The sequence below is a fragment of the Juglans regia genome, chromosome 6 (assembly GCF_001411555.2).
Source record: "Juglans regia cultivar Chandler chromosome 6, Walnut 2.0, whole genome shotgun sequence".
In the NCBI taxonomy this organism is placed as follows: Eukaryota; Viridiplantae; Streptophyta; class Magnoliopsida; order Fagales; family Juglandaceae; genus Juglans; species Juglans regia.
In genome coordinates this window covers 38,163,389-38,178,627 of record NC_049906.1, presented here as the reverse complement: position 1 = coordinate 38,178,627, position 15,239 = coordinate 38,163,389, and the positions used below count along the sequence as shown (strand labels likewise).

The window sequence follows — 15,239 nt, the reverse complement described above, 5'->3', positions numbered from 1 at the left end:
AAATCTTTCTTTCTTTACCTTTCAAATTGATCCCTTATACTTTCACTTTCATTTACAACAAGAACGTAGTTTTAAGATTGACAAAATTTAGGATACCTCACAACTCTCGTCAAGAATAAAAATGTTTTAATAACAATATGAACGAGTGTTCCTGTTTAATGAGATTAGACCTTCTCATTTCCTCAAGAAAATGTCCATTCTGCAAAGCAAACGGACTTTGGAAAACATAAGAGAGCCAGGTCACATGCAAAACAGAGGATGCATAACACTTCCTCATATGAGAATGAAACCAACCCATTTAACCAATTCGTGCACTACAAAGGATTTGCTATGCATTAGATGAATTTTAGAGACGAAACAACAAGGCTTGTTTGGTTACACAAAATCAAACTATATCATCTCAGATTCTCATCACATCTCATTATTACAACTTTTTCAAATTCTCACACAAAATATAATAAATAATTCAACTTTTTCAAATTTCAAAATAAAAATAATATTAAAAAATAAAATTATATTTTATTAAACTTTTAACAAAACATCTCATCTCATCTGAATTGTATAACCAAACGAAGAGTGATGTGTTAATTAAATTGGGCATAACAAGAATGTAAATGGAAAAATTTCTACTAGGGGTGGGCAGTGGGGCCCCGCACCCCGCTACCTTGTCCCTGTCCACCCCACCCCCGCATGGCGATGCGGCCATCCCCGCTCTGCCCATGTGGGGGCGGGATGCCCGCTTACATTTATATATATTATATATATAAACATAAAAATATATATTTATATTTTACAAATTGTGTATATATAAATATATATTATAATTTGTTAGACTTGTTTATAAAATATGTACTAGTAAATTTAAAAATTAATACACTACAATTTACACAAAATATATACTAAGAAATTTAAAAATTACATAATTTTTAAATTATAATCATATTTACAAAATTTAAATTTATAATTTAGATCTAAAAATGAAGGACGGAGGGCGGGGGTACCCCTAGTTTCTACCTGATCTATCAAGTTAATTATGATATTGATAAGTAGCCTTTTCAAACTATAAAATCGGATGTATTGATTCCATCATATGCTTCACCACGGCGGATTACCAGTAGAATAACTATTTGTTAATTTGTCAGCAATTATTTTTACTCCGATTGTTAATTCTCGAATCTTCTTTTGCTATTACTTGCTCATAAATCAAAATTCATGCCCTTTTCCACAATGGAGGTGATTGTTCTGGTTTAAGGGCCAAAATCACATTCAAAGATTTTACCAATGCTAATATATATATATATATATATATATATATATATATATATGGAAATGAAGAAGCGTATTTGGAGCTTTTGCCTGAAAACCAGCATTTTGGCCGTGGATCTACTTTGTACCCAAAAAGGAGAGTCAGTTGCTGATACAAGGTTCGTGTACAGTGAAAGAAGAAGAAGAAGAAGAAGAAGAAGAAGAGCAGCAATCAACACAGAGGGTACTTGATTTATTGTAATAGATACCACAGCATAGCTAAAAACACCAAAATTACAGTCCAGTTGTTCACTTAATACACATAATTATGAAAAGATTAAGATCTTTATTTAGCCATAGCATCACAAGAACATCCTTGCTAGGTTTGGTAAACTATACTAGTTATTCCCATCATGACTAACAAGCTGAAATAACAAAGCATAGGCATAACATCTGGACTATAATCCTAGTCACACGATTTTACAAGGTTACATATAAACTTCTAGCCTTTTTAATTAGTGGTGGTGGTGATGATCATGAGGAGGGTGTGGTTTGTGCGGGTCATGAGGGCCTGGTGGAGGTGCGTGAGGACCAGGAGGAGGTGGTTCATGACGAGGCGGCCCCGGAGGTGGTGCAGGCTGATGCGGTGGCCCTTGGTGTGGTGGCCCTTGGTGTGGTGGCCCGGGGTGTGGCCCGGGGTGTGGGTGATGAGGGTCATGTGGTGGTGGAGGGTTGTGCATCTTCTTGCTGTCTCTTCTTCTTCTTCTTCTTCCCGGCTAGAATGCTTTTTTCTTGGTGCTCCAAAGTGTGTGAGAACTTGAGAAGGTGAGTGAGCTTATCTAACAAGGGTGCTACCTAACTTATCTTTATTTATTTTTTTTTAAAGGGTGCTACCTAACTGTCGGCACAATCTCTACATAATAGGCTGAGGAGTAATATCAAATTGTGTGGTGCTGAATATCCTATCCATTTGAATACGGTCTTGAAATCCTCAACGGATGCAGATGAAAAGATAAATGAGAGAGTGATGTTTTTGCAGAGTCCCATTCCTCATTGTCTTGGTGGGGAAGCTTTTTTCTCGGCTCTATTATTGCTTCCACGTTCCAAAGTGCTGCAGTCCTTTGGCTCTATACAGCACGCTGCATTACAGAGTTGAGCTCGAAGAAATTTACGAATCTAATTCGTATCATAAAATTAATTTTTTAAGAGAAAATTATTTATTTTTTATAAATATATTTAACATCTTATTAACAGGTAATGTCGAATTATTTTTCAACACCTTCCATCATATACAGGTTAGTATTTTTAATGATTCTTGTCATGAGATAAATAGTGTGGACTCTCATTTATCCTGTAGCAGAGTCTGATACTATAAAAAAATTTATAGAACTAACTCATCTTATAAAACCGATTCTACAAGAGATGATTGCTCATTCTTTATAAACATGTCTAAGATCTTGTTTACAGATAATGTGAGATTATTCTTCAACACCCTCCCTCACTTATAGACTAATATTTTTCTTGATTCTTGTCACGAGATAAGTAGTGTGACCCTCATTTATCTTGTGACAGACTCTGATACTATAAAGAAATTTACGGGCTTAACTTATCTCATTAAACCGATTCTCCAAAAGAGAATTGTTAATTTTTTATAAACATGTCTAAAATTTTATCTATAAATAATGTGAGATTATTTCTCAATAAAACTGTCCAAGAAGATGGAGTAGGATGGAGGAAGATGCTAACAAATTAATGGACCTCTTTTATTTTATCACACTCTGAGCTCAAGCCCAATGAGAAATACTTCTTGATTGCCCCCAAAGGGCCCAAGCTAAAGCTCTAAAGCCACTTTGGGAATACATTCTGATTCAAGTTTTGCCAATTTAAGATGTAAATGCGTTTAGCTTGGTATTTGCAAGTCACTAATGGAGCCATGCATCTAATGTGATGAACATATATATAAACAAGTAAAAACCCTTGCTTTTTTATTTGATCTTAACCACGCACGAAGAGAGAAGGACGCGGAGTCCTACGTAGCAGGATGACTTCCAACTTGAACAGGACTACTTCAACAATTGCAAGTTAGGTATGATACTTTAACAGATGCAGGAGAAGTAACTTGGGACTAAGCTTGCCCCCCCCGCACGAGGCAAATTCAGAGTGAAAGGAAGGACGATAAGTGGCTCGGCGTATAGAAATTAGAACATGAGATCAAGTCTAGTACAGTGATCAAGAATTGAATTGCATGTAGTTTGTGCATGCCTTGCCTTTGCAATCCCCCTTGAATTCTTGACAGCTATTCCTTTGCAAGTAGGATGATTTAAGTCTCATGCTTTCTAACTGGAAACTGGCTCTCATACATAGTCCTGGCCGTGAGTACATATGGATTTACACTCTAAAATGACCATTTAATGATATGATTAGAATAACCTGAAATGATTATAAAGGCCAAAACTTCTTGCTTGGGAATATATGTGATATTCAGTATGGGATATAAAGAGCAAATCAAACATCTGTTAGGAATACATGTAGTACTGTTGATCTTATTTCTCAGCGGTAAAGTTTGCTCTTAGACTTGGAGACTTTAGATTGAAGTAGCAAATAAGCAATAGGCCTCCAAGACTAAGGAACAACTTTTTTTTTTTTTCTTAAGCAAGCAAATTCATGGATAAACTAAGTGGTTACATGATACAAGATTCAATGGGGTGGAAGTCCCCAACAATCATTTCAAAACAAACAAATGCAACACCAGTGGAATAAAAAAAAAAAGAAGGATCTGGAGCCATTTCCCACTAAGAGGAAGCCGCTTGAAGCGGTTTTTGTATAGTCTAATAAATAGACTATTAGACTGCAACTAAAAGTTGCAGTGAAACGATGTGTGTTGCAGCTTGTTTGTTTGGACTGATTGTAGGAGTCTTCCATGACCACTTTATCTTGATCCTCATTAAAGAAAAGCAGGAACATAAGAACGTAGCAACCGGAAGATGCTCAATACACAGGCATATGATCTTCACAGACCAAGGAACAACTTACTGTAAAGTCTATTGATCAACTTTTGAATATAAATACACACATTCACCACAAAAGGTGAGGCACAAGCTTATTGTATAAAGGTACGTACAAAGTGCAAACTAGTAAAAGCCATAACTATAGCTTATACTCCTGGCTAGCTAGCTCGCTCGCTCTTACACCATACAATATCACACATGTATGCTTCCAGTCGACATGATCAAGGGTGATGGTGATGAGGTGGATCATGTGGTTTGTGTGGCTCAGGAGGTCCCGGGGGAGGCGCATGAGGACCTGGAGGAGGAGGATGACCATGTGGAGGAGGAGGTTCAGGATGTGGTGGTCCTGGGGGTGGTGCATCGGGTGGTGGTGGGTGGTGGGGGTGAGGGTCTGGTGGTGGAGGGTTATGCATGATGATCAGCTTATTTTGCTTCCTCTTGTGAAACTTGTAAATGTAAGTGTATCGAGATAGCTTGTGGAATTTATATAAAGTGAAGTGGCTTAATCTCACAACTGCAAGTCAGACCCATGTTTGGTTCTGGTAGGTGTACATCATCTGCCTAGCTACCATAAATCCATGGATTTCTCTAGATGATGCTATCACATTCACTAGAAATAAATTAATTACTGTCAATTCAACTTTTAATTATATATATATTTTTTGTTTTTATGAAAGGTGAATGGCTTGGACAGGTGTATATATATAGTTGATCAGTCTTAATCTGTATTTTAAAAGCGATTTAATAGGTGTATGACTTTTATTTGTCCACATAGTGACCACTAATTGCTTATGTTAAGTAATTTCAATGAGTATATAAATGCTGCAAGGCATTATCTCTGTAGCAACAAAACCGGCCATTATCTTTTTTTTTACAAAGATGTTTTAGGCCTGGTTTGTTACGCAGTTTAAATAAGATGCGATGAAATATTTTGTTAAAAATAAAATAAAATATTATTATAATATAATTATTTAATATTATTTTTATTTTAAAATTTTAAAAAAATTAAATTATTTATTATATTTTATATAGGAATTTAAAAAAATTGTAATGATTATATGAAATGAGATAAGATAGTTTGATTTTGTATAACTAAACCGGCCCTAGTTCTTATTTCATTCACCACAAACAATCATTAAAATGATCACTAGTGATTTTTGGTTTCTTGTATCACCATTTCTTCAAGTTATTTGTGGTGTGAATTGTGAAATCTCTGTTGTAATTGTTATAATGTTGCTGCAATATAAGCTTTAGACTTCGTTTGGAACCAAAAATCCTCTCAACTCATCTCAATTCATCATTACAACTTTTTCAAATTCCAATACAAAATATAATAAACAATTCAACTTTTTCAAATCCCAAAATAATAATAATAATAATAAATAATATTCTAACAATATTTTATTATCTCAACTCAATTCAATTCAACTCATTTCAACATCCAAACACAACCTTAGTCATTGCTTATTAAAAATGAAAAATAGATTGTAAGTGTATCATTACTTTTTACTCAATTTGAATAGAACTAATTTATCAACGAGACTTGATCTCTACTTGAAACATGACATGATAACATCTTATTCATTAAAACATTTTTGCATGAAGACCTACAAAAACAAGATTGATAAATAATGAGAGAGTATATAGAAGGTGAAATTCCAAAAAGCACAACGGATCTGGTCTTAGGATTTGTTATGCTAGTCTTCTATTCTTATGACATAGACTATTGAGTTCATTGTATAATAGAGTAATGATATATACACTTTTAAAATGTGCAAGTCCGGTATACTTTATTTAAAAAAAGTAAAGTTTACTATTAAAAAAAAAATCATGTGAATTTTAGATTTATTCATTTTTATAAAAAAAAAAATGCATGAAACTTACCAATTCTAACACTGTAATATCATTTTTCTATATGATAGACGATGTACATGAAATAGAGAATATTACTATGAGAAAAAATTATTAATTTATAAATTATTTATTGAAACATTAAATATATTATTAAATAAAAATGGGTGGTACGAAAATAATAAAAAAAATTATTTAATTTATTTAATAATTATAATGGAACTCATGATAAATATATAGAATAATTTATGGAGAAAATTCATGATTGACCATAAACCTGATGGAGGCGGTGGTGGTTATGAAACCTTGTATTGTATTGTATGGAAAATAACCAAGAGATGGAGATGAAAAAAAATAAAGAAAACAAAAAACAGGAAAAGTGAAAGGACAAAAAAGGAGGAGTGAGAAGCTTAGAAGACGCTGCCTGAACTCGCAAGTCGTGTCTTTATTTAATTAAAATAATTGAATTGGAATTTGAAAGCGAATCTCTTGTTGTGTCTGTCTGTGACTCTGTGCTTCCTTTTTCCATTATCATCGTCCTCAATCGTCTTCCCCACCTCTCTCTCTCTCTCTCTCTCTCTCTCTCTCTCCCAAATGGGTTCTAGCAGTAGTCGACTGGGCTCACGCCCTTCTCGGGCCCGAGTAAATCGCACCAACCGTTCCAGGGTCTTCTCTCTCATCTGCGGTGGCTCCACTTCTCGCGCTACCCATCAGGTACCATTCACTCATGACTCATCATTTTTAACAAAAGCTTTAATCTTCTACTTCTATTAACCAAACCCATTTCCTATTGATCCTTATTGGCGATCAATTTTGAACCTGAGAATTCAAGTTTATGACTCTTGTATGATTTGGGATTGAGTTCCGTTCCCGTCATCATCAATATCAAGGAAAGGTGTTTTTGTTTCCTGGAAACTGATAGGCATACTACGGTTTTTTCCTCTTTCTCCATTCGAACTGTGAATTTTGCAATCCTAAATGTTGACGTTTGGAGGATTTGGTCTTGACCCGTTGATGCGGAATATCGGTTCCTTTTCCTGTAATTATCGCCCGGGGTTCGGTTTTTTATTATTTCCTTATTAAAATGAAAATGGGGTTATCTTGGAGTTATGTTCTGATCTTTGTTTCTTATGTATTCATAAATGTGTTTTTTATTGGGTATGTGGTGATGGTTGTGATAGATGTGATAGATGTTAAATATGTGATGTTCTGATGATTATTCTTATAGTTGTTAATTATGTGATTTTGGGGTCTTAAGCAAGTGGAAAGTATTGGGTCATTCATTCGATGGCTTCTCTTGCATAAAGTTTGGTTCTTGCAATTTCTTAGTTTCACCATACGGTCATGCTATGTCCATATGAAGAAAAACGATTAAACGAAGGATTTAGGTTCTTGAATACAGAGTTGGTTTTACTGAATTGGACTAGATCACTTACTAAAAACAAGACCCAGCAGTTCAACATCATCGTCTTGGGAATTCAGCATTAGTACATGTTTTTTTTTAAACCACCCCAAAAATTAATCTCAGGATAGTTACTATTGAAAGCTACTTGGAGAAAGGTTGAAGTTTGGATGGTAATTGAGGCATGTAATTATTAGGAAGAAGATTTGTTTCCTTGTAACCCTTCTTCAATATGCTTCTGAAGACTGTTTTCTTATAATTCGGCCTCTTCTTTTTCTTTCTTCTATCGGGGAGGTGATGAAGCTTGTTAGTTGGATGTGGCCTTGAAGTAGTCAAGAGTGAGATGATTTACAGTGCATTAAGAGAGGAAATAAGTAAAAGAAAAAAAATCTCATTCTCTTATATTTGAGTCTTTGACCCAAAAAACCAATATTTTTAGAAGAAGTGAAGTATCATGAGAAAATAATAGGTACAAACCCAAGTTGTTGATTTAATTTTGGATTTGCTTTACCCGTTTTTTTTCTACTTTTTGTTTTGTTAAATTTCCTTATATGGTAACTGATTACAGAAATTTTTCGATGCCCTTGCATAGAAGGAACCTGATAGAGGACTTCTATAAAGTAAATGTGAGAGTCTATTTCTTAAGTAATAAGAAACTTTCTTGCATCAAGTTTCCATTTTTATCCTAATTTTCATTTACCTATTCAAACAAAAAAGCTTCCACTATTATCTATAAGGAGTTCCCTTTATCATCTCCAAATGCTGCTGGGATACGTATTTTCCATTTTATAGCAGAATAGTTTTGTATTTTGGAAGGAAACGTCTGCATGGGTAGAGCTTAAGTGCACCCATGAGGACGTAGTGGGGTGGCAGTGTTTTAGTACTTCAATGCAATATGCCATTTTGTCTAGATCACCCGCAATTTTCAGTATTTTAAACGTCTTCTTTTAGAGGCTCTGGCTGATATATTGTTCTTGGATGTGCTTATCTTGTTGGTAATTTACATGTTTACTTATAAAAAAAATTCTTGTTGGTAATTTTGTGTCCTCTTGCAGATTTATGTCCTGAAAATGTACCCATGGTTTTTTATTGAAGCTTTCCAACAGTTTTGCTTGTAGATGTAGTTTGGGACCATTGTCTCACCCTTTTAATATAAACGTGAAATGGTTTTTGGTCTAGTTAGTGTTGATTAAAGTGTGATTTTCATATTATATTAGTGCAACTGAACCTCACCAGTTTTTATATGTAAGAGAGCCTGAAGAAAAGTGAAAGCAAACAGTTATCCCAGTCTTTGAGTTATCGAGGAAGTGATATGACAAAATTTTATTTAGTCCCTGTCTCACAAGAAGAATCAAGTGATCAAGAATTATTCTAAATTCAAAAAAATATTCGATGTATTATACAATTATTTTAACATTCAAACTACGTTTATTCTATTCAATTTTCTTGTGAATGAGTTTTGCTCTTCAAAAATTAAGATAATGAAGCAACTAATAGACAAGCATTTTTCTACTGCAGATGGAAGATTGCGCAGTTGAATCTCATGTGAATTCTGCAGAACATTCAAATCCAGTCATCAATGTAGTTCAGAACATCATAGAGGAAACCTCTCTTGTTACTGGTGCAGGAAGGCTCTCCTACTCAATTACTGAAACTGGGGCCTTATCTGGAAGCAGCATTGAGAATCCTGCAGTTGAAGATGGTTCAATAAATGTTGAAACAAGTAACCATGGGAAGTGCTTGTCTGAAAGTAAGGAGCTAGTTCCTCCTCATCAGGTAAGTGCTGATCATAGTCATGATGAGTCTTGTAGGTATAGTAGTACTACAGCTAGTACGTCGTTTAAAGAACAACAATCTTCAGATCCAGTTTCTGTTAATGTTTCCACTAACAAGGATGTAGACAGTGGTATTGATAATTCAGTGGACAAGGGAGTACCTCAGATATGTCCCAAGGCTCATCCTAGCAGCTCAAGTCCTCAAGAACTAGGAGATTCAAGTTTCAATGGAGTGTCTGTTGATAATCACATTAGTGAAGTAACTGCCTTTGAAAACTCCGACCCTGATTCTGTTCCTCATGATTCCAATCCACCTATGACATTCGGATCGCTGGGAGATGAATCTTTTCAGGAGGCAATACCTTCAGGTTTAGGATTTCTTGTTTCCAATAGGGAACAAGGCTGGGGAGATGGAGGTGTACTTCAAGTTGATGTGGTGACTATCTCTTCTAGTGTTGTTTCAAGTAGCAATGCTGATGAAAGTAACCGAGAGGTCAGAAGGAATAGTAGAAGACTGTTTTGGGATGCTTTTTCAAGACGTAGTTCTAGAAGACATAGTGATTCTCCTTCTATTCTTCTTTCAACAGATGATTCTCATGATCTAGGATCTCATGATAGATGGCTCCTTGATTTGAGTAGTGACTTTTTTGATGGAGTTGGAGGTGATCGTGGACATCTGGGCAGTAGAATTCACAGCTTGAATGAACAGCGACGGCATTCAAGATCTGAGGTGATTCTCAGAATATCTTGATTATACTATACTTTGGTAACCTTTACATATCAAGCTGTATTTTTTACTTATATAAATAAAATCTCAACCTGCATTTGTGACTTTATTTGTGTCTTATCTCCATATCTTACAAAATCTGGCAAAGCCTTTGTCTATGTAGTGGTTGCATTGGGGTGACTGAAGTGATATATAGTACTTTTAAATTTTACCTTAAGCTCTATGGATAATCTTTATGCTACAGATCTGGGAAAGAGTTCGTGGCAGTCTTGATGACAATGGGAGGCAAAATACAGCTTGTCCATCAGGTCTCCACCCTGATGGTACATGCTCTTGTGAGTCATTTTTGATGAGCGAAGAATCTAGCACCCGTGCAAGTATATCACGCATAGTCATGCTTGCTGAGGCTTTATTTGAGGTAAATTTCTTTTCTGCTGCCATGTTTTGGTAGAGAGGGCTTTGGGATTTCTTGTGGGTGTCTTTCGTTCTTTATTCCAATATATAAACTGGGGAAAGTTAGGGGTTCTATATTTCACAATGCTTCATATAGCTTTGAAAATGCTTAAAAGGTAATGTTTGGAAAAACTTCCATCTTGATCCAATGTTTCTGTTGGGTAATGCTATGGCCATTATGTGGAGACATTGGAAGATCCATCAAGTTAAAGGTGAGGTTTGATTCATTGATGGTCCAACTTAACGTTAGGTTTGATTCTTCCCCATCTTATTAACTTCCTATTAGTTTTTCTATTGTTTTTCATTTGGTCCCATTGTCATTCTGTTTTTTGTTCAATTATGGGTGGCTATGCTCCTGTTTTAACCATAACTTATTTTTTGTTGGAATGCCAACCACAATTAACTTATATCTTGTGATCCACAATTATCTTTTTCTTGTTACATGGCTATTCAATTAAAATTATTTCTATGTACTTGCCAATGATCCATCTGGCCTTGTGCCAAACAGCATCTCTTTTCTCCATAATGGGTGAAGAGTGATGGCATGGGGATCAATCCTGTGTGGTGGGTGTGTGAGTTGTACGTACCCATAAAAAAATTATCTATTCGTTTTGCCATTGGAGCATTGGATGTTGATGACATCTGTAGAACTCTAGCAATTAACTCGGTAACTTAGTTTTATTTTAATTTATGATTTGCAGGTTTTGGATGAAATCCATCGCCAACCTGTGTCACTTTCCCTATCTATGGTCTCACTCCCGGCACCTGAATCAGTCGTCAACTCTTTCCCTCTCAAGAGTCACAAAAAGGTTGAAGCCTCTGGGGCCAGTGAAGATGTAGAACAGTATGTCTCTTATATCAGTTTGGTTAGATATAAATGCTTAAGTAGAGTACTTATCAAAATAACTTAATAAATGCTTATGTAGATAAATTAAATTAACTATCATGTGCATGCACGCGAGTGCTTGTTAGTGTCTTTGTGTGTACATATGTTTGTAATGATTCATATAAAGAGTTTACCCCTATTATAATGGTTTATCATAAGAGTGCTTATTTATTATTATACGTGTTTGTGGTTGATATTTCAGTTATTAATGATACTAATTAAATTGGCAGGTGTTACATTTGCCTTGCTGAGTACGAGGAAGGGGACAAAATCCGAGTTCTTCCCTGTCACCATGAGTATCATATGTCTTGTGTTGATAAATGGCTAAAAGAGATACACGGGTATTGTAATTGTAACCCCCGTCTTATTGTCCTTTATTCGTATAGTAATCTCCTCTCTCTCTCTGTTTTTTTTTCCTGATGCCCTTCTTCCACCCTCTCCTTATTGTTGTTTTGCAGGGTATGTCCACTGTGTAGAGGAGATGTTCGTGAGGTCGCAGAAGCATCTGTATCTCATTCAGAAATCCCTTCCCTTTGATAGAATTGTACATATCTTGTAAATAGTGATGAACACCCCACTCATGAAATATACATTCACTGTCCTCATAAAATTGACGTGTATCAGAATTTCCTGTTATTTTTCCTTTAGCATCTTGTCCTCATGATTTGGTTTCGTAAAACTTTATGATATCGGTTTAGAAATTGGAATTTTGTGGCTTTGCCCTGTTATAAATGTGATCAATGGAATCAATCCATTCTAAATCAGTCCCAAGCGTGATGTAACCAATTGAATGTTATATCTCTAGTTATATTACTTTCATTCCTCTGCCACAAAAGCTCAACAGCTTTGGAAATTGAACTTCATTAGCTAAGACTAGCTAGCTGTGGAGACCCCCACAGCCCACAGGGAAAAAGTGACCAAGTTGGTGACGTAACCGCTTTAAACAATATCCCAAAAGACTTTCGGCACAAAAAGCATTTTAATTTCCTTGAAATACTTTAATGGGGTTCATACACCAACAGATTCTTAGAAGACAAACATGCAAGTAACGACGGAAAAGGGTACAAGTCTCCCTATAGCACGATGGAAACAGTACTCTCAAGAAAGAGAGAACTAATGTAAAGCTTTTCATCTAACCCAGCAAAGAAGAGCCATGCCTTGGAGTCCAGAAGGGATTCTGGTCTTGAAACAAGAGATTGCTTTGGAGGCCCTGGCTACCATTTCTACTACTAGGGAATGAATTATCACGAGGACCAAAGAGATTTGGATGACAGTTCTCATCATCTTCAAATGTTGTCCATCGCATTGAGTTGCCATGTTTCTCTCTGGAGGCGTTTCTCATATTTTCCATCTCTCCAACATGATCTTTGAATTCTTTCTTCACCACATCCAACACTACATCACCGTAACGATCACACCACGGTCTTCAGCACAGACGAAACCATCCAAAACAGAAACAAGAAAGAATTTTAGAGGGTGAGATGGGGAGTATGTAACCCTATGATCTTATGTATGATAATTATCTGAGTTTGATTTAAGTCTTGCAGCTTCCACTTTTTATTAGAATAGGAAAATTAATACACTCTTTGTCCGATTAGTTAACTCTAGAGTTAGCTTTGTAAGCATCTTTGGTTAGCTGTCTTAACAACATGAATAAGAACATTTTTCAGAGTCACATGGATGATGAGAACAGAGAAGTTGACTTACTCAGGAAAGAAACTTTTCAGTTCGGACTTGTCCACAGGAAGCTTGGTCGAAATTGCTTCAATTTGATCATTCCTGATAAAGTCACAAGAGAAGAGAAAGTCAGCATATTTTTAAGACAAACTTTCATAAGTACCAACTTTGAAGTTATGACATGCAAACGCAAGCACACAGAAACGGCCCCAAAAGAAATGCTTACGAGAATTGGAGGTTGGGGTTTGTGGTGCAAAGCTCTGTCTGGATTCTTGTTAGCTCCTTCTTTATCTTGTCTCCTAAAACCTTTACATAACAAAATGAACCAAATACAATGTCCAGAAAAAAAAAAACTGTTAATTTAGTCCAACTACACAACACAAAAATGAATGGATCTTGAAACATTAACCCCTGACCTTATCTATGAAGAAATCAGACGGAGAACCATCCGAATGCAACTTCTGTTTTATCAGCTTGGTGTCCGGACCCTCCCCGATAGGGCTAGCGACAAGCCGGCCAGACTCCAAATAAGCCTCACTGTCTAATCTTCCATTGAGAGACAGAGGAGCTGTCTCTTCCTCTGAGTCACTTTTCTTCCATTTCTTGAACTTTTCAAACCCCCATTGTTTTTTTGCAGATTTTGTAGCTCTCTCCTCATAACCAGCATCATTATGATCACCACCACTCCCATGTCCTTCTCTCTGCTCTCTCTGAAACAGAGTCTTAAAAGGTTTCCTCTTCACGGACTCCACTGGCAAGCTTTCGGGCATTAGAATCGACCTTGTTTCGCTTTCTTTATGCTGAAAATGGCTATCCCAAAATGGGTTTTCTTTGGAATGCCGTATTTCATTCTTAGAAGAGGCAGGGGACGAGAATTTTGAGTCTGCCGAGCCTAAATGTGCTGCTGTCAAGTCAAATACGCTCTTCTCTTCTTTGCTCTTTCCGGTTTTATAAAAGCTGAACACTGAGGCAACTCCTTTGATCTGCTTCACTGTTGACCCGTGCTTCAATTTACTCTTAGAATTCGAATTCTCTTTGTTTAGCAAGCATTTCTCATCCTTTAAGTCAATAACAGACCAATTTTCTTCTGAGCTCTCTTTTGGGTCTGTCGGTCCCGCAGCAATTACATCTCTAGCCTCGATTTCAGCTCCTTGAACTGCCAGTCTCTGCAACAACGGCCTCTTTGAAGCGTGATATTCCTCTGAGGAAATGCACTTCCCATAAAGAAGTTCCTGGAAGAAAAAAAATAAAGGACAAAGAGAAGTTTATATCTTCAATTTACTCTAGGAAACAAAATTTCAAGGCTAAACAACCCCTTTGGTTTCTGGGAAAACCAATGAAAAGAAAAACTGCAACTTTTTGAAATCGTAGGCTGAATAGGAAGCCTGGTAGTTGAGTTAGGCCCAGAAAGAGTATAAATTTAAGCCAACTAAGCTCCTAAAACATGCAATTCGAGGAAAAAAAATATCGTTTTCCATTTATCTCAGTAACCGGAACGGATGGTTAACAAACTTACCTGCAAGAACAGCAGCTTATCTCTTAATACGACCGGCTGCTCATGTTCCACGGGAGAAGCGATGAGGGTCTCGAGCAAGTGCGTCCGAAAAGCGGAAACCTCAGTCTCAGCCAAAATCCCTTCTCTGTGAAGACCCATCAGATTCATCATCTGGTGGAAAGAATCTTGCTGCCATTTAAGATTATCCGACTGCAGCTTGGAGAGCTTGTGATCAGAAGCCGGCAAGCGCTGCAGCCGCTTCTTGAGTCCGAGTGGCAAGATGGTCTTGCACAGAGAGGTGATTGAGTCATGGAGAGTGGAGTAGTACGTCGGCGTGTAGGAGTAAACCATTTTTGTGCGTAAGCTTGTTACTGTGTCAAACAAAGACTGGAGATTTTTAGCTGGGAATTGAATTCCTTGTGATTTTCTTTTTTTCTTTTGGATTTTCTTTTTCCTGTGTGGATTTTGGGGTATTTGTATTTGGAAGGAGATGGAGGATTTTCTTCGTCTCTGTGTTGTTTAGTGTAGTGTGCTTGGGGGGGTTTCGGTTTCAGATTTTGAATTTGGGTTGGTCTTAACGGTCACAAGAAACTAGCCGTTGCGGGGGAGTATGAGCAAGCTGAACATGCTCAAACAAGGTGGGGGTGTGGTCACAATAGTTGCTGCATATGATACGGCGTCGTTTTACGCCCGTCCAATGAAATTGGGATTGCCACCCAT

At 36.5% G+C, this 15,239-nt stretch overlaps 2 protein-coding genes across 2 annotated transcripts; one reads left to right on the top strand and one right to left on the bottom strand.

Moving 5' to 3' along the window:
• Nucleotides 1–6,539: 6,539 nt before the first annotated feature.
• On the top strand, nt 6,540–12,111 carry LOC109019821 (E3 ubiquitin ligase BIG BROTHER-related-like). Its single transcript, XM_019002197.2, has 6 exons — nt 6,540–6,818; nt 9,025–10,011; nt 10,253–10,426; nt 11,163–11,305; nt 11,578–11,688; nt 11,806–12,111. Exons 1-6 carry the CDS (start codon nt 6,699–6,701, stop codon nt 11,882–11,884), a joined length of 1,614 nt encoding a protein of 537 aa, XP_018857742.2. The 5' UTR covers nt 6,540–6,698; the 3' UTR covers nt 11,885–12,111.
• On the bottom strand, nt 11,848–15,103 carry LOC109019822. The gene is made up of 5 exons (XM_019002198.2): nt 14,541–15,103; nt 13,441–14,256; nt 13,251–13,330; nt 13,055–13,126; nt 11,848–12,771 (listed from the first exon to the last, which is right to left on the bottom strand). The coding sequence occupies exons 1-5, from the start codon at nt 14,868–14,870 to the stop codon at nt 12,480–12,482; spliced, it is 1,590 nt and encodes a 529-aa protein (XP_018857743.2). The 5' UTR covers nt 14,871–15,103; the 3' UTR covers nt 11,848–12,479.
• Nucleotides 15,104–15,239: the final 136 nt, after the last annotated feature.